Source organism: Cloeon dipterum, chromosome X, assembly GCF_949628265.1.
Source record: "Cloeon dipterum chromosome X, ieCloDipt1.1, whole genome shotgun sequence".
Lineage (NCBI taxonomy): Eukaryota > Metazoa > Arthropoda > Insecta > Ephemeroptera > Baetidae > Cloeon > Cloeon dipterum.
In genome coordinates, this window is record NC_088790.1 from 14,740,354 (window position 1) to 14,760,665 (window position 20,312).

At 38.6% G+C, this 20,312-nt stretch overlaps 1 protein-coding gene across 4 annotated transcripts; it reads left to right on the forward strand.

The window, feature by feature from the left end:
* Positions 1-21: 21 nt before the first annotated feature.
* On the forward strand, positions 22-20,312 carry LOC135947279 (small G protein signaling modulator 2-like). 4 transcript variants are annotated; one of them, XM_065496001.1, is made up of 19 exons: positions 22-176; positions 2,554-2,609; positions 4,235-4,310; positions 5,495-5,873; positions 6,443-6,510; positions 10,122-10,267; positions 12,124-12,273; positions 13,190-13,320; positions 13,375-13,458; positions 15,598-15,665; positions 15,725-15,889; positions 16,475-17,343; positions 17,786-17,983; positions 18,094-18,190; positions 18,263-18,459; positions 18,614-18,741; positions 18,794-18,973; positions 19,185-19,462; positions 19,524-20,312. In XM_065496001.1, exons 1-19 carry the CDS (start codon positions 158-160, stop codon positions 19,610-19,612), a joined length of 3,378 nt encoding a protein of 1,125 aa, XP_065352073.1. In that variant the 5' UTR covers positions 22-157; the 3' UTR covers positions 19,613-20,312. The 4 variants fall into 4 exon arrangements, with proteins under 4 accessions (XP_065352073.1, XP_065352074.1, XP_065352075.1 ...); XM_065496002.1 differs by having other exon boundaries at positions 23-176; positions 16,487-17,343; XM_065496003.1 differs by lacking the exon at positions 13,375-13,458 and having other exon boundaries at positions 23-176.

Genomic DNA, 20,312 nt, shown 5'->3' on the forward strand with positions numbered 1-20,312 from the left:
GGAAGGGTGCGCGCGCGTGAACGAAATCAGGCTCGGGAAGTGTGGAGTGGTGGCATAGGCTCGTTGTAGTGTATGCTGGGTAGTATAGCGTAAAGGCGTTTTGCAGGCACTAGGCAGATCGAGGTGGAAAAGAGTGCAGGGAGGACGTTCACCGACCATGTCATTCATATCAACAGGTACATAATTGTTCTTGCTCTTTTCTTAAGGGAATGGAGGACACTTTGAAAGGGCTCGGAAACGACAGAAGTTAAAGCCAAAAAGATCTGCCTTAGTTTCACGCTCATTTCGCACTGCATTTTATCGATTTTCTGCCTTAAATGGCTTTACTAACAGAGAATGAGTTCTCTTGTGTTACGATTAATAAAAAAAAGAATCTGACAGCTAAAGAACTGAAACATTATTTTTCCCCCTCTTTATCATTTAAAGCCCCCATATATGTGCGCTGCGAGTGAATTAAATTCGTTAAATTCACATATAGGAGGGCTATGGATGGCATACGGGCGATCACCTTTCGAGCTGAAAATTTATTTGCCTCTGGTACACACTACATGCTCACACGTCTCTCCCGTATATCGATCTTGAGAGTCATATAGCACTACAGCTCACTCAGTATGTTCCTCTCTCTTTCAATCATTTCGCTTGACTATAATGGGAAAAGTTTGAGACTACTTTCCCATTAGGAAAAGCCGCCGCTGCTGTGTTGGAAATATATGAAATGATGAACTCTCTTACTGACAGTTTAGGGTAGATAAAAATTATTACTTTTTTGATCGCCGGGCGCGTAGTAACGGTTAGCTCGGTTATTTGATAGATCTACTGTTTGCCACAAAGTTGGTTAGATTTCTAATTTTGATAGTGCTTTTGTCATTTCCCTGGTTTTGATTATGTGAACTTCAGAGTGACAAATCTTTCCAGAAAGGCTGGCAGTTCTGTCTGTCAACAAAGAGTTGTTGTTTAATTACTTGCTTCAACAAGAGAGTATATTTTTTTAACTTAACCTCTGCTCTTCAACTCATTTCTATTTGAAGCTTACACCCACAGCATGAGCGCTGTGTGTTCATTTACAAAATTATTTTCACAATTGGTTCAATTTTAGTATAATTTGAGAAGTTACGATTTACAATTTCTGTCTCAATTGAAAATTCTTGCTTCAAAACACAACTTAAAATAATTTTCATAGATTTCAATAAAAAAAATCAATGATATCTGGAATTCTAGAAAATGTTACTGCGAAAAGTTAACTCATTAAACACGCCTTGTTTAAAAAATGAAATGTATTAGTAACTTCTCTTGTGGAAATTTGTGGAAATTTTGCTCTATAAAAAGAAGAAGAAAGAGTTACTTGCGATTGATAAAATAACATAAAGATATTAAGGCATTATTATGTTGTTCCAAAAAATTTTAAAGGGGCCGCAAACAAGTAACACATATCCACAAACCTTGAAGCGTAGGGAAATTTGAATTCATCACGAGAGAGTCTATAATAATGTTGATCGTTATTATTCTTTGTTAGGTTTGGGTAAAACAACTATTTTAGACGGTTTAGAGGCTCCATTTAGATGGTTCAGGAATTCGCGTATACTGGTTTCGAATGTTTTCCAATTTTTTCTTTAGTGATTTCCTTTATACCAGTAAAATCACTTCGAACTAGATTGTAACATAAAAATGCGAATTTTCTTACCCTTTCAATCATTAGTTTCAAATTTCAACATGCTCATTCATAGTCACCAAAGCCAACAACTCATTCACTGCGTTCACATATTCGAAAATCAATTAATATATAGGCCAATTTCATGGCTCAGAGATTTTATTGGCCTCTAGAAAATCTAATCAGCCCATTATTTTCTGCTCGAGGAGCGAAATTAATTCCTAGTTCAAGAGAACAACAACTGCAATTCCAATTAAACGCGGTTTCATAGCTTCCCTGCTCTAAACAACATGCAAAATGAGAGACCGCTGACGCGAAAAGCCTTGGTGCCTACGCTCTGAACACAGTGCGGCATCAATTTTTCGCCATCGGATCGTGACAAAAGACGCTCGTTATATCATGATCATTACTGGCCAATTAAAGAGGATTTTGATACTGCAAAATCCTGGAAAATCTTTGTTGCCAATGCACGAACTCATCCCTTAGGATCAGTTGAAGCAAAATTAATTGAGCAAGAAAGTAGCGCTGTAAATTTTTGAGAAAAGTGGCTGCAAAGTTATCATGCTTTTCAAATGGTGAGGACTGTCTCCCTACTTGATATTTAATTGATATTAATTTTTACTGTATTTAGAATGTTGCTAGTTGTACAATAAATTGTTTATCGATCAACTGTTTATTGCATCAACAATTAAAATAATAACTGTCGCCTTGTATCGATCCAATTTGAGCTGTGCGAACTTCTGGGAAAATCATAAGGCGGTGGCACACGTGGAAAGGAAGTGCATGAGCGATAGCAACCGAATCTCTTTTTCTCTCTTCCGTCACCAGGCTTTTATTTTTTCTAAAGTGCCTGCGACGGCAAAACCTGCTTTGATCCTACGGCGAAAACCGTTTTCTGCTTTCAGATGCTGCCCCGGCGGACAACTACAAGGATAAGCTGATCAAAAATGTCAAAAAAGAGGTGAGTCCAGCCTTATTATCCGGGGTGATACAAACGCACATTACTGGAGCGTAAAGAGCGCCGAGATTTTATTATTTGGAGACGTTGCCATGGCGACAGGGAGCACACTGACGTCACGCGCGCGATTCCTCTCTTGGCACGCGAAAACACGCCGTGCCAAAAATCTAGACTAGCGAATTTTCCAATTTTCTTAATGGCGTGCCAAAGTCTCCGTCAGCTTTTTAACGCGCTCCCTTTCTCGGTTTATCAAAACAAAACGGGGAAAAAGCTCAAACCCATTAACTCTGGAAACGTACGTCTGCGAGAGCGAAAGAAGTGTTGAATCAACGTCTCGAGGAAAGAAGACGAGTTTGTCTTTGCCTCCTTCAGGGAGAGAGGAGCCTGTCAGTAGTTAACAAAGCAGAATAGAATGTGCCAAAACTGATTGATTCTCGTGCCAATGGATTTTTTCCGCAAACGTCAGCTTGATTGGTAATTGATTTTGGCTCAAGTCGGTGCCCTTCATATTCTGCATCATCATACGCGCTGACTCAAACTCTTCCAGGCTCAGTCGACAATTTTGTCAAAAAGAACGCTTGGTATCTAGAAATTGTTAGAATAAGACTAGGAACTCAAATTTGTTATTAAAATGTAACTGACACCATATAATAACATTTTGAGGAGTGAATATATTCAGTCTTGTTTAAAAGACAAGAATATTGTTGCTTTCGCTTTATTTTTCATATATTTTAAGCAATCTAAAACGAGACATTTTTGCCTTAAATTTTTAAGAAATAATCTTAGTTCCCTGAAAAAAATTGTAAAAATATGAAATAAGTAAATTTGCCAAGGAAAATACTCAATGAAAATCAGCATTTAATCGTATAATTAAATGCCGAAAATTGTCAGTCTAAATCATTGATCCATAGTAACCTTTTTCTACTAACTATAACTATCACGTTTTAGATCAATTTCCACCCCTAACAATATATGCTATATTTCAACTCCATTGAAAAAAGTACAAACTTATAATTTTTTCCGAGATTTTGAATTTTCAATATTTGCTAAACACGAAAAAGTCATGCTATTTAGTTTTAAAATGGAATTTATTGACAGCAAAAACAATCGCAACAACAACAAAATTTCACACGAGTTTACTCATGCCATGAGACAACTTTTAAGCGCATTTTTTTCAAAATCCTGAGCTAATTTTCAAAATTGTAATTCAAAATTAACAGTTATGAACTTTGAACTTGACTTAGGTCATCAAAATTGTTGTTGGAATCCAAAAGCCCACATTATCTTTAAAATTACTCCCCGCGGATGTCTAAAAAATTAAAAAAAATCCGTAAGTCCGTAGAATTGAATATTTTGTCGAACAAATTTTATGACGCAATTTTCTTGTACAGACTGATTTCTGGTATAAATTTCGTCGAATTTGCTTTACCTGGTCGAGCCATTTTTTCCCTCAATCCCGGCCAGTGAAATTTAGTCTCATCAAAGATTTTCCTAAATAAATATTATTACCATGAGCTTTTTCCTGAAATTCATAAAACTTATTTCTCGTGAAAAGAGTACAAGGCGAAACCTGAAAACTCGAGTTAACATACTTCCTTTGATAAATTTGCGTGGAATTTTGATTGCAGGTAAAGCAGATAATGGAGGAGGCCGTGACGAGGAAGTTCGTCCACGAGGACAGCAGTTCCATCACCTCCCTGTGCGGTGCGTATCACCTGGTTTGACCCACTTTTTCCGCTTGCCCACTATTCAAGCGTACAATGCTCGACGCCCGCATAATTCACAAGTAGTGCTGCGCGTACTCGAACCCCAATGCTGCTTCGACACACTCGTGTCTTTTGAACCGCTCAACCGGCCTTGACCGAAACGAACCCTTTGCTCCCGCAATCAATAACGTGTACACCACGACTTCCAAGGAGTCTCTCAGAAGAAAGGAGACCAAAGGGACTGTTTCTGCGACAGCTCTCATTTATCCACGCCAAGCTAGTATTCTTCGTTTGACTTTTCGACGCCCCTTTGACTTGGCTGTGAATTTCTTTGTTCAAAAGCTTTGATTATGCCAAAAGAACTTTTTTCCTTTTGATTTCCCGTTTCCTTTGCTGTTGCTACCAGATTTTCTGCGCGTAATGAGCTCCAAAAGAAAGATTAATTCCAGATGAATAGAGTTGATGAAGTAATTTTTTTTTAAAGTTTAATTAATATATTGATGGATTTTTATTAAGACGTTTTAGGCTCCATGTTTAGATGGGTTTTAACATTTTAGGTTGTTAATCCAATTTAGACGGTTCTTACCCACCTGTCAGGTTGATTTTCTGAACAAAAGATCACGTCTTTTTAGTGTTTCCGTATTAATTAAATTGTTCTCCAAAATAGGGGGCCTTTAATGTCAAATTTAGGCGGTTAGGTTTTGAAAGCCTTAGCACAGAGAATTTTAAAGTCCATATCCTATCTTGCTTCTTGCTAGAGTTAGGATCAGTTGTTTCTAACAGAGTATTTAGATGACTGCTGGCATAAAGCATGGAAAAAGTTATAGATTCTCAACGAATGTTTAATTACAATTTTATGTTAAATAATTCATATTTGTTTTATCTACATGATTTTGTCCGAATTAAACTTATTCAATTTTAAAATTAAAGAATTTTCTCCTTCGTTATCTGGATTTCAGCACTTTTAAAAGAGACAATCACTTCCCTCAATCCTCCAATCTTGATTAAATATGATTCAATGGGGTGCCGAGAATAATTAAAAGAATCACGTCAGTCGTTTTCATTGTAACTACAGCCGAAGATTTATTCGTAATTCGATCAAATAGTCACAATAAAACTCTCAGAAAGTTTATATTGGCAATAAAAGCGCAGTGCAGACTTGAACTTTTGTCGCTGTTGCAGCTGCCGTGGAGGCATGCCTGTCGCAAGGGCTGCGGCGCCGGGCGCTCGGTCTCTTCAAGACGAGCTCGACGACGGCGCTTTTGCACAAAGTTGGCAAAAGTTTCGCTCCGGCAGCCACCATCTCACACATGGTGCAAGACATCGAAAACTCGGAGCCTAACCGGCGCTCGTCGTCCAGCGGCGACAGCACAAACAGACTCATCAAGCCGCAGTTGATCAAGAAAAATTCGGCCAGCGGTGTATTATCAAGCAGCAGCAGCTCGTTGTCCACGTCAGGCCTCATCGCCGCAACAACCACACCGCGTTATCTGTGGTTACGGTTGGCGCTTTTTGAAAAGCAGCTCGCCAAGATTATCGACCACCTCGTACAAAATAGCAGGTATTTTTTATTTAAGTATTTTTATAATAATTTTAACACTATATAATAACTACTTAAAATATTTTTATAAGCATCATAGTAACTATGTGCTATAAATTTTAACTCAAGATTTAATTAAATCAAACCTCTCAGCTCTTTTTTATGGTGAGAATAAACAAGCATAATAATGATAAAATATTTTCCAATCTTTGGTTCATCTATGAAAGAATTAATTGTAAGCTTCAAATAGACGTCTATACAGGTCTTGGATACATAAGTAGGAGAGAAAGAGCAGTAAAGAACCAGCAAAGCTATCGAGAGCTTTTAAAAGCCTGTTAACAAGGAATCTCTAAAAAGGATGTCGCACGTTTTATTTTTTTGCAAACATTGAATGTGTGTAGGCTTTCATAATGTGAATCGTGTAGAATAATTTGGTAAACTATATCCGTTGAAAAGAACACGAAATCTATAATTTTTAGAAATAATATTCCTCTTAATTTTTTATTAAATTTTCTTAGTAAATGTTAAACATGAAATTTATTTTTAGTTTCCCACCAACATACAGTTAAATAATTTGACTCTAATTTCAGCAAATACTACGAGAAGGATGCTTTGGTGTCGGATCCAGACTACGGATCAATTCTTAGTTCACTTTTAGGTGAGTGTTTTCCCCAATTATCGGAAAATAGCGCTGTATCACTCAAAGCAAAGTTTTATTTTTTCTTTGGCTTTTGTTTATTTTTTTAGGGTGCTCCAAACACTGTTTGTTTCCTTTGTATATAAAATTTGTGGTTGCAAACGAGGTAAAAAAAAACAACACTTTCGATTGGCTCTTTATCGCATTTCGTGGAACATTGTGACATGAACAAAGGCTTTCAACAACCACCAGTCTTTTGCAGAGGCCATCGCGTTTGTGTACAGCTTTCCTCTCAATTTGACTCCGCCCACGGCAATTTCAATATCAAAATACTCCGCGTTAGTGAGGCTTCCCAATTTTCTGGTCGGACGCCCCTTGCAGCGGGAACAATCCTTCTCGTTCTTTAAATTTTGAGAGGCAAATTTTCCAACGCACCACTTGAGCTGCTAGCTACGAAAGAGTTCTCGGGATATATTTAACGCAACTGCTGCGTAACAATGCTCTCTTCTGGGAGGAAGATCCCTACGGCGAGGAAGTAGGACGCGTCTGTTGCGAGACGCTCATCTCTTTCCATTGAATTGCATTTCCAACCTAATGAGCATCCCTTCCTTCCCGAGCTGCTCATGGGTATTCTTCTCGCGTACGGTGCACGCCCCACGGCCGGTAAATAATTTATGCATGTAAGAAGCTGAGAAATTTTTTTCTGATCTTTCATTCCCTGCTTGATCATGCAGAACAATTGAAGCAGGTTGGGAATTAAAGATATTCGACCATTTTTCTTTCATGACTTCCTATTCTTAGCACCTTTAAAGTGATTTCTTTGGATGTTCTAAAAACAAAAATCAGTCCAGCCAGACGCCATAGAAACGTGACAAACAATTTTTTAAATAAAAATCTTTGCTAACTTTTCATCGGCGATTCGCTGAACTGATTTATTTTGTTTATAAAACGAGGCAGGTTTGATTCTTAAATCGCAGTGACAGTGCATTAAAATCGAAAGTAACAGCTGACGCCAAGTATAAGCGGATTCGAACACTGAAGGTGAATTGGCTCCAAAACCATCTAAAAATGCCAACCTTAACCAACCTCCGTTTAAATTTATTGCCCCTCGTTTTTGTTTACTATCCCCAATTTTAAATCCTCCATAAAAAGGAGAGAGTTTGAAAAGAGCAATTTCGAGAAAACTGCGTTAGACTTGGAAAATTTCATAAAGAAGCATATTTTTACTTTCTCCCTTTGCTGCAAAATTTCCTCATTTCATTCCCTATTCATTCCGGCCTCTGCAATTGATGCCGCTACTAGGAACATGATATTATATATGTGCAGAAGAGGAGCGAGCGTCCATTGTGACAATTTGCGACGGTTGTGTGAAAATTGACGAGCAGTAGTCGTTAGTGCATTTGTGCTCGGCTAATTGTTCTGCTTTGTGCTGTCCTGCACGCCTGATTTGTATGAAATAACAACATGAGAGATAATGCGGCCTCAATCAACAAAGAGGATTATGAATGATGGCTTCATTGAAATATGAATTAGATAGTGGAAATATTAGTTTTACAATTTGCAATCCCTATTTAGCCGTGCTATTTCAATAATAATCTCGCATGTTATTCCGAATCTCGATTAAACCGCTATCTTATAGCACATTAACCACACAAGGGCAACGAGAGATGACACATTTCCCGCTTTATCTATGCTGGGATTGCGGGAGGTGTGTTTATTGAATTTCCGTCACGAATTCCGCTCCAGCTCAAAGGCGACGGAACCTATATCTGCCTCTTATATTCACGTGCATAATTTTGTTGTCGCACGAAGTCGACAGCGTCTCTGTCGGCAGATAATAAAATCAAGAACACGCCATTGTCGCTTGGAGGAGGAATTTGCATGTGCGGATCTGGCAGCGAGGAAATGAATGTGTTTTCCCTTTGTCGAGCAGTTCGAATAGAGAGTTTTATTGGTTGGCACTGTCCCGCAGAGTTTTTTTGACTCGATTTGCATAAATTTCAGTCTTGAATAAAATTATTTTGGTCACATAGCGTGAAATTGGGCCATGTATAATACCTCAATTTACTGCTTTCATGTTTATTTATTTATAAAGCTGGTAAACCCAGAATTTGACAAAGAGGCGTGAAAATTCAAACTGAAACAAAACTTAAATAAATTTGAAAATGGTAAATATTTGTAAAGAGCAAAAATTTAAACTGGGGCTGTGAATTTTAGACTATTTTTTAGCTTCCAGATATCAAACGAGCGCAAATCTTGCAATTCTAGTTTTTGAGCCATTTTAAAGGTTAACTATGAAAAACATCTTAATAATTTTCAAGATGTAAACTATATTAAAATCCGTGCATGAGTACAAATTCTCAATTGGAAAGGGAAAATATTTCCAAATTTTAAACTCTTTAAGTGGAAATTTCTAGGCAACAAATTTTATATAATCCAATATTTTCACTGTATAAAAAAATTATTATTATTACTATTATGTAACAAGCGAGTTTTCAGCAAATTTTGAGACCCTGCTATTTTGCAAAATATTTGCATGGTTTGCATGGTTAATTTCGTGGTTGTTTTGACGTGTTTGAATGTGTTGCCTTTGTAAATACTTTCTACTGCAATGGCTTAAGAAAAACTAAACAATTTTACTCTTTCGAGGTTTAAAAAGAAAATGTTGCAACCTGCTTCATATTTTTCTAACGAAATTTTTTTTAATTAAAATATTCTACATTTACATGTACTTATAATATTATATAATTATTTTAAATCAAATCAAGGTTCAGTAACTTATTTTAATTGATATCAGTTCTAGGGTAAGTAATAATCAATTGAGAAGTTTTTTGCTCATTGTTAGAACTCGACAAAAACTATCAAAATAATTATGTACTTACTCGCGTTTAACTCTTATACAGAACTTATCAAGATATAAGAATTACCCTGCTTTCATTACCCTGCTTATGTGCATTAAAATCAATTTTGAATCTAAAAACTCGCAGTTTTCAGTTTGCTTGTATGTCATGCGCAATAATTTCTTCAATTGATTTACAAAACCTTTTACAAAAAAAAATTGCTTTAAAAATTCTCAAGTTTTAACATCGTCTAAATTGACCTAGAAACTATATTAGGCCAACTAATTTGTTAAAAAATTGCAGAATAATGATAATAATAATAGACAGAATAAAACGTAGAAACGAGCGAATAAACAGCCATTTCGGTCTAAGCGAGTGGGTTTTCTGCGAAAATACAACTAAAATAATTAAGTCTTGCTATAAATTAGTAGTTTCATCCGAAACAATTATCACCTCATGCCGAAAAAGCCAATTTTCGTAATTAATGCGATCTCCGTTGTGTCATGAGCCCATCACAAAGCTTTTAGCATGCCCAGTTAGCAGACAGTAGGAAAACAGTGAAATAGGGCGTGTGCCATGCAGGCAGGCTGGCAGGCAGAGAGAATCAACAAGTTGCGAGCGACGGCCATGTTCACGCACTGACGTATTGATCGCGTCGGCCGCCCCCTGCCAGCCCCGGCACCCCCTCGTGCAGCAAACAGGTTGACTGCTTCTCTTTTCGCGCCCCAGAGACACAGAATCCTCACGAATTATAATCAGAAGTCCTAATGTTCCTTCTGGTTGCCCACACAGTCGGACCGTGTGCCCTCGACTACTCGCGCACCAAGACGCAGGACCACTTCTGGACCGACCCTCCGGCAGATGAACTCGTCCAGCGGCACCGCATTTCGGGTCACAACTCGAGCACTCCTCCGGTCACTAGAAGACCCGCGCTCAACGTGAGTACAAATTTTCACGCCTTATTGATCACAAATGCAGCCCGCTGAGCATACGGGTCCGCCCGGCTGCATAAATGCACAGCTTGCAGGCGCTCAGGCCAGCTTTTAGCCTGCCAGCTCCGCGGCCGGGACGTAATTGCACTCGGGGGAAATTATGCTGCTTTAGCGGTCAACAAACATTACGCCATCTGCGTACGTGCAACCCCCACGACCATTTATCTCGCTCGTGTTGGTTTAGGATGTTGTCATTTCGCTTTGTCTCCGCGGCCCTTTCATCTCGGCCCCGACCTGCCAACTTTTACACCCACTTTGGTCCCTCCTCCATCATGGACATCATTCCCTTCTAATCACGCACTTTCCGCTTCCGTGCTCGCTTGACCCATTTTGCATGTAAATAAAAATCAAACACCTCCCCGGCCGTGCAAGTTAGATTTGAAAACTCCTGCTGTTGCCATCTGCGTAAAAAACGGACATTATTGACTTGCCATTTTCCAAGGCCGTAAAGATGGCGACCTCCTCAGAAATGAAGTATGCACGGATATTGACATTGGCCTGCGGCTCTCCGTGAGCAGGAAAATATATGAAAAATATACTCTGTCGTTGCACTGAATTTTCTTGAGCAATAATTGAAAGTGCTCTGCTCAGTACACATCTTTATGAAACAGTTTTTCTTTCCTTCTTTGCGTGCTTTTCATCAGAGTGTATGAAAAAAGTTATTTTTACCCTTACTTTGAAGAAGAAATCTTAAACTAGAGATGGAAAATTGTGGAAGGAAAACGTGTTTTTTCATAAGCTCGAATCGAAAGAATTTATTTTTCCACTCGACTTCAAAACATCCAATGCGTAATTCAATATTCACCTTTACATTCCAAATATTTAAAATCTAAACGGATTTATTATTTATTTTAGCTCTACAGAAAATCACTGAATTTTCGACATTCGCTGAGGAATTTGCAAATAGCTCATTAATGGTTTGAAACATTGTTTTCAAACTTTCTGAGGTTATGTGGCTCCATAGCTTTCATTGGGATATTATTTCTAAAATTTGACTAGTAAAATTTTCGAATAATATTTCCTGACCGTACATTCTTGGAAAAATATCTCATCCCATTTTGAGATTCAATATTTTCCTATTCAACGTCTTAAAAATTATATTTCCGGCCTAGGCTTAAATTTCAAAATTCTCTGATGGATAAAATTAGAATTTACATCATTTTAACATAAAAAAATGCTACAAGTAAAAGTAAAAAATTTCAAACATGGTCTATGAACCAAATTTTCATTTAAATTGAGCAAAACTGTTTTTTTTTCAAATCAATTTTCCTAACTTTTGAAATCGAAAACTTTCCAGCAGTGTGCACGATTCATATCATAAAAGCTAACACAGATTCAACGGTTTCACCAAAAATTAAAACGTCGCGTTCCTTGAGTTACCTTATCAGAGGTAAAACAAATCTGTAGACGGCGTTATCAGTTAAAAAGAATTAAAAAGAGTAACTCCATAAATAAGAAAATTTAAATTAAAATACAAAATTTAATCTAAAAATAAAAAGGAAAAGCTATATCGAATCATATTCCGGTAAAAGTGTATCTTTCCTTAAGGAAAACACAGGAAACAACTCAGTATTAGACGGAAACAAACATATTATATATCTGCCTCAGCCAGACCTTTGCCCCCATAATCTTCCTCCAATATAATCGACCCAGGAAAACGCAATTTTGCGGTGAAATTCAACGAACCGCACGGCCACCGCAGGAGCAAATCCGATTGCATGGGATTCAATTTGCCACATACATGCGAGGCTTGACCGAACGAGGGATTGACTTAATTATCGTCGGTATGCGTGTGTTGGCAGTTCCGACGAAGCTTGCACGGCGTAACCACCTCGGAGGAATCGATGCCGCGACCTTTGACCTCGAGCTGCGCCAAGGAGTACGTCGAGAGCCTGCATCAAAACAGCAGGGCCACACTCCTGTACGGCAAAAACAACGTCCTCGTACTGCCGGTGAGCGCATCCATCATCCTTTAGTGTGCGACCTTGTGCCTCCGTCGCCGCGTGTGTGACGGATAATTAATGGTCTCTGCCATTAGCTCGCCCGCGCACTACGTAATCGGCCAGGGCCTAATTACCCTTCTGCTGCGTGTTCTTCGATTTTCTATAGAAAGCTCATTACTAAAAGGCTCTTTTTTTCTACTATGTAATTTGCAAATTCTATTTGAAGTAATTGGCTTGAAACAAGCACGAATCATGGAATTCCAGGCAGTTAACACTTAACAAAAATTGCTCAAAACCAACTCGTAAAAATTATTTTGCCATATTTCACTGAAATATTATATTTAATTTTGCCATTCTTTTAAACTAAATAAGCTTTAAAATTGTTTGCAATGCTACTTCAATGCTTATTTCCAAAATTAATTTCAAAGAGCCATATTTAAGTCAAAAATTATTATTATATATAGCTGTCAAAATTAATTCTAAAGAAAATAAAATAGTTCCAAAAACAATTGACGTCTCTAATTAAATAGAGATAGTTACAGCAATAACATTTTTTTCATTGTTTTTGCTGCCCTTTTCATTATTTTCTAAAACTGTTAAAATGTTGGAATTGTCATGGCAACTGTATGATTTTGTAAAAAAAAATAGTAAAAATAAATTGCTTCAGCAGTCTATAATTAGTATCCACATTGGTCAAAACTAATTTTCATACGTTTCAGGGAAAAATTTTGCAAATATAAAACAATATAAAACAATATACATTGGCCATTTCTTTTAGCTGTCAAAAGCCGGTGTTTTTATATCCCTAGTCGCCACGGATATTTTTTATATTTGTTTTTAAAAAGTTGCATGCAAATTTTTATTCCATAGTTAACTTGAACTAATCTTAAAAGTTAATTGCCCTACTAATTAACTTGTGTTGCAGAAAGACTTGACTGAGCCCATCCCAGGGTATTTGTCCCTGCACCAAAGCCCGAACGCGCTCACCATTAAATGGACCCCCAACCAGTTGATGAACGGCTATAACGAAGCTCCGCAAGACACTGGGAGCAAGAGGTAATAAATTGAAACAATTTAAAAATAAAAATATCCAAACTAAAACCGATACAGGAGGTTTAGTTTGCCCATCAAGGGATCTCCCCCAGTAGTTCCTGTTTCCCTTTTAAGGCGCCATTCCACCTCAATCATTGACTAGTAAGAAAGAAAATTCATTGTTGCGTGTGCTGGTGGAGGTGGTCTGCTTTTGGTTTTGAGTAAAATGGAATAATAGCAAAAATTGGTGAGGCACATAAAGTGGTAAAATGATGGATATTGTAAATTTCTTGTTAACCATTTTAGTATTTTACCCCAACTGCCCGTGAAAAAAATGTAAACAGCATTTTTCCCAATGTCATGTGCAAAGTGGTTGAAAAAGTCAAAAAATAACCAGTCAATTAAATTCTCTAGATCAGTGATCTATCTAAAAAAACTGAATGTTTAGTTGGGGGAGATAAAGAAAGAGGTACGTATATAAATAAAAAACAATTTTATTTCATCATTTTACCATTTATGTGTGTTCAGGAGACTTTTAAGGGTAATTGTCAATTTTACCGACTTTATTTCTCCATCCTGAATTTTACATATGTTGTTAGGGGTGTTTCATAGTGTGTAACCTGAAATTTTGAGCAAAAAATTCGGGGGCTTTTTTGGGAAATCACGATTTTCGAAAACGGAAAATTTCACATAGTAAATCCGAAATATCAAGGTATCTTCGATTCAGATTGGAATTTCGATGTGGTTTTTTTCACCTCCACACGTAACTTTTTGAGTAGAACAAATTTTCCATTGGTCAAAAATTTTTAGGTCAAAGGTCAAGGTCACAAATTCGCGTGCAAAATGTTCAATTAAAAATATCGCAAAATACGCCCCCTCGGATTTTTTTCATGAAAACGTAAAAAATGTAGCCCTGAATTTGTAGAATCGAATAGTGAAGAGAAATCGATGGAGACTCTGATAGATCGCGAGATATTTTGAATTTAAGGATTCGTGTCGCGCGTCCGGCACGACGACAATATCATCCGGCGATTTTACTTTCGTAATTTACGTCGAAATTTGATATATAACCCACATGTTATGCATATGATTACCTAGAAAAATAAACGAGCTTTCCAGTGGTGTGCTTACATTTTGTTTTGGTTTCAAACTTCTCAAGAAATAGCGGCGCGCGAAAAGAAAATATAGATTTTTCAAATATTGACATTTTTACAAATCTCAAATCTCGGGTTCTAACCATCAGAATTGCAAAAACTACCCACCGTTGGACTCGTCTCGACCTTCCCTGACCAGCTGAAAGGTTTAGGGGTGTTTACCCTCCACCCCTAAGTTGCTGAACTTCAACCCCCAAGAAAAAAAACAAAAAATGTAGCATCTTACAGTTAGGGGTGGAGGGTAAACACCCCTAAACCTTTCAGCTGGTCAGGGAAGGTCGAGACGAGTCCAACGGTGGGTAGTTTTTGCAATTCTGATGGTTAGAACGCGAGATTTGAGATTTGTAAAAATGTCAATATTTGAAAAATCTGTATTTTCTTTTCGCGCGCCGCTATTTCTTGAGAAGTTTGAAACCAAAACAAAATGTAAGCACACCACTGGAAAGCTCGTTTATTTTTCTAGGTAATCATATGCATAACATGTGGGTTATATATCAAATTTCGACGTAAATTACGAAAGTAAAATCGCCGGATGATATTGTCGTCGTGCCGGACGCGCGACACGAATCCTTAAATTCAAAATATCTCGCGATCTATCAGAGTCTCCATCGATTTCTCTTCACTATTCGATTCTACAAATTCAGGGCTACATTTTTTACGTTTTCATGAAAAAAATCCGAGGGGGCGTATTTTGCGATATTTTTAATTGAACATTTTGCACGCGAATTTGTGACCTTGACCTTTGACCTAAAAATTTTTGACCAATGGAAAATTTGTTCTACTCAAAAAGTTACGTGTGGAGGTGAAAAAAACCACATCGAAATTCCAATCTGAATCGAAGATACCTTGATATTTCGGATTTACTATGTGAAATTTTCCGTTTTCGAAAATCGTGATTTCCCAAAAAAGCCCCCGAATTTTTTGCTCAAAATTTCAGGTTACACACTATGAAACACCCCTAACAACATATGTAAAATTCAGGATGGAGAAATAAGGTCGGTAAAATTGACAATTACCCTTAAAAGTCTCCCGAAAACACACATTTACGAGTTAATTTAGCAATTGTTCCAATTTACAATTCATATTTTGTTACTAACGCAATCTGCGCTTTCAACACTGCATTTACATCAATAACAATTTCCAACAGCCTCTACTGGGATTACGCTCTGCACGTGAACGTGGACGACATTGTCTATGTGCACTGCCATCAGCAAGGTAAGCAAACAAGTCGCGTGCTGTTGCGAGTGTAAAAATTGCCGCCCTTCTTCTCGCAGCTGACAGTGGCGGAACGGTGGTGCTCGTCGGTCTTGACGGAGTCCAGCGCCCACCGATCCATTTCCCACGGGGTGGCCATCTCTTGGCTTTCCTCTCATGCCTCGAGACAGGATTACTACCACACGGCCAACTTGACCCACCGTTATGGTCGCAGAGAGGAAAAGGTCAGTGATAATAAAACGGTGCAAAGGAAACAACGTCACGTTTAGTCTTGACAATTGTATTAAAATTGATTGAAAAATCTAAAAAATATCAACTTGAAGACTTTTAAAAATTGCCAACAAATTTGGTTAGGTTTTTCACCCTTAAAATACTAAACTTTAGCTTCTAACTTAATTTAATTCACGACAGTTCTTGTAAAAATTATATTTTTGCAGTGTAATGGTTGACATATTTAGGCAATTATCCCAGTAACCCCCATCTTGTCCATTTAATTAATTTCCTTAAATTTTTGCTTTGCAAATCAATAGCAAAATTTTTGGATAGCATAAAATTAAATTTTAATCGCCATATCTTTTGACAAAATGACAATTAGAGTTTTACCATTTTATGAAATCGATTTTTTTATTAGAGGCACGCATTTATCAAGTTAATTGAAAAATGAAATTATTAAGTTTTAGATTTCTTGGAAAACAAAAATATAATAAATTAAGTAATCCATTTTACATTAAAATTAAAATTTTCATTAATTAAAAACTCAACAAAATACCATTAAAACCTTTAAAAATAGCAACTTCTTATGTCCAAAGACCGTTTTTCAGGCAAAGTGTTCCCGCGTCTGAGACGAAAGGCAAGGGCAGTATTGGAAAAGCCAGGCATTTTCTCCAGCAGTACGAGCATGGCGAGCAACGGCAGCCTGGACGAGGAAGAGACGTCCGACTATGTGTTCAGAATCATCAGCAAGGTGAACCACGAGGACATCTCTGACTGGTTCTTCCCGCGGAGCCCAGTGCCGCCGTCGCCAGGTACGCGTTCCTCGCTCTTCTCAACCTCGACGGCCAGCTCAACGTCCTCATCCAAGTCGATCAGCCTGGACGGAGGGCCCCCAGAGCCGTCGCCGCCTCCGCTGGCGAGCAAGGCGTTCAAAATCTCGCCCGGCGACTCGCTGCAGATTTTGTGCGACACTATGAAGCGGCAGATCATCTCTCGGGCGTTCTACGGATGGCTCGCCTACTGCCGCCACCTGACCACCGTTCGCACGCACCTGTCCGGCCTCGTCCACCCGGCCATCATCTCGGTCCAGCAGCCGTCCGACGCCTCTGCCGGGCTGACCGAGCAAAAGTGGCTCGAGATGACCTCCGAAGGCAAGCTGCCAGACGAGGCTGAGGTCTTCCGCCTCACATACTACGGTGGCGTGGCGCACTCCATCAGGAAGCAGGTCTGGCCCTACCTTCTTGGCCACATTCCCTTCAAGAGCACCGATGAGGAACGGAAGCAGCAGGACCTGAACGTGCGCAGAGCTTACGAGACCACCATGTCCGAGTGGCTGGCCGTCGAGGCCATCGTCCGGCAGCGCGACAAGGAGGTCATGGCAGCTAACCTGGCAAAGCTCAGCTCGGAGAGCACGAGCAACGCCGGAGACGCACCACCTCAAGTCAACCATGATTTGGCCAATGATGTACGAAAAAAATTGGATTTTCCAGGGTTGGGAAAAAGAATTTCCGCTCTATTTTTTCCGGGGATTTCTGTTAAAAACTGACCATTATACCACACAAGTTGGATGCAAAATATTTTAAGTTATTTATTTTTACCCTTTTCTCATATTTTCAATAAGTACTAACTGACCGTCAACATCCCAACATTTCCGAGTTCAAACTTGTATTTTTCAACTTTTGAGAAACGTAAAAAGAAATTTGCACTCTATTGCATGGAAAAATTTCAATTTTTCCGGTAAATAAAATAATTTATAGGGCGGAATGAATAATGAAATTATGTTGAATTAAAACTTTACTATTTTTAGCTCAATCTTTTTTCGACCTAAAAAACTGTCTTGAAGCATCCTTTTTTATACTTAATATATTAGTTTTTTTAATGCAAAATGTCTTGAATTAATTTTCCAGGTTTTCGAAGAGAGCGACTCAAGTGATTCAGGTCCAGATGAGGCTCCTACCGACGGTGGCCCAAGGCAAGGTCGTAGACCCACTGTCTGCCCTCCAAACTCACTTGAAGCACCTGATGTAGACAATTCAAATCAGCAGCAGGCTCCAGAACCAGGAAAATTGCTGCAGGGCATCAACCGAGCGCAACCACAGCCCCAGGTGAATACTATAGTCTCTACAAGAAAATGAAAAATATGTCAATACTGGATATTTTTGGCTCTTTGTTGAGCAACATTACAACTTTCACACTCACTTAAAAACCGTTTCAGGCTTCAGAAGAACGGTCTTCTTCCCCTGACGAAGGCGTTGGAGAAGAACTTGAAGATGCAGCTCCTGCGGAACCAGAGCAAAGAGAACCAAAGAAAGGTATTTTTCTTATTTGCGACTCATGAGAAACCTTGACCTATAATTGGCCGTTTGCTCAAAATAATTGTCCAGTTGAGACTGAGCCAGTTCTTGTGACAACCACAAACCCGTCGGTGGACAGTGGAAACCAAGGCGAATTAGTGGAAGAGGCAGGAACTGCGAATTTGAATGCACAAGGACTCACCTTGGAGCAACTCGACGGTGGCGTCAGCCCTGGCTCACGATCCGGTGCTGTCAGCCCTGCCAGCTCCCAGGGGGGAGTTTATTCCGTGAGTTATATTTTGAAATTTATTATTTATTAAAAAATTGCAAGTCAATTGAGACGAAATTATTGGCGTTATAGTAAAAAAGATTAATTCAAAGAAGAGAAGAAATTTTTTCATTTTTGTATCTGAATTCTTTTAAATCGTGATAATATTTCAGACTGAACTTCTGGAAACTTACGGGCTAAATCTGCACAGAATTGAGAAAGATGTTCAACGGTGTGATAGAAATTACTGGTACTTTGCCACCGAGGGCAATTTGGACAAACTGCGAAATGTGATGTGCACGTGAGTTGAATCAATCCTAAGGTATGGGGCTTTTTTAATTTTTTTAATACAGCTACGTGTGGGAGCACCTGGATATTGGCTACATGCAAGGAATGTGCGACCTCGCTGCCCCGATTTTGGTCATCCTGGACGACGAGGCACTCGCGTATGCTTGTTTCTGCTGCCTGATGGAGAGGATGGTTGCCAATTTCCCTAATGGTGGCGCCATGGACTCTCATTTTGCCAATATGCGGTTCGTAATTTAATTTTTTGCTATGCTCATAAAATTTAATAAAAACAAGAATAATTGAAAAAATGACCGAGAAAATCAGTATTTCCGTGTTATCACGAGAGAATATGATATTGCCTGCAATTGTTATATCTTAATTGATCACCATCCTGGATCCTGGATATTTGATTCCAATTTGCATTGTTTCCCAATTTTTATATTCTCTTTTATTCAGATCATTGATTCAAATTCTGGACTCGGAAATGTTCGAGCTGATGCACCAGCACAGCGACTACACACACTTTTACTTCTGCTACCGGTGGTTCTTGCTCGACTTCAAGCGCGAACTTCTGTACGACGACGTGTTCATCACCTGGGAGACGATTTGGGCCTCAAAACACGTCGCTTCGGCGCAGTTTGGCCTCTTCTTGGCACTGGCTCTGGTCGAGACTTACAGAGACATCATCCTCAGCAACGCCATGGACTTCACCGACATCATTAAATTCTTCAATGGTGCGCTGAGTCTGTATAGGTTTTTGATTATTTAATTTAACAAAAATATACATGGTTTCAGAAATGGCCGAGCGGCATGACGCCAAGGCTGTTCTCAATCTGGCGCGTGATCTAGTATTGCAACTGCAAACGCTTATCGACAACAAATAAGAAGATATTTATTACACACAACCAGCCATATCCTATCTAACCCTATTTTATTCCAAAGATATCATCTTTACATGAGTGCCAAAATGCGAATGTGTGAGTGTGTGTTTTTGTGTGCTAGAGTTATAAATGTGCCTTACAAAAAGGATACTTCCGCTCCTCTTGTGTTTACAATCCGGCCATACTTTTACCATTCTTTACTGATAAGAAACTTTTGCTCCGCCAGAGAAAAAAGTCTATTTTGCGACCTGGCGTTTGAAAAGATTTTAATGTCGAGTGAGTGACTTACTGTAAATGTCAAGTGTCATCAGATTTAGTATCACGCTTCCCTCTCTCAAGTCCATTTTTTCAATTGAAAGAGCGCAGTTCTAACAGCTTCAAAACACACGAAAAAGAATAGATTCGGTTTTAACGATTGTATAGTTTTCTGATAACTGTATTTTTCTATCATCTAAAAACAATCACTCGCCTTCCTCCCGATTCCCTCTTATCGACCTAAATCTGTCATTAATCATATCGTGTAAGGGCTGGTACCTAATGGAAAACTATTAAGAAAAAGTATATTATATATATATTACACAGACGCAAACGTACATTAATGAAAAGACGGAAAATATATATTTATTGCTGTTACTTAAATCTCGATGTGTTGAAGAGCGTAGAGACACTGGTTCTGAACCCTGTTCTCTCTTGATGATGATGA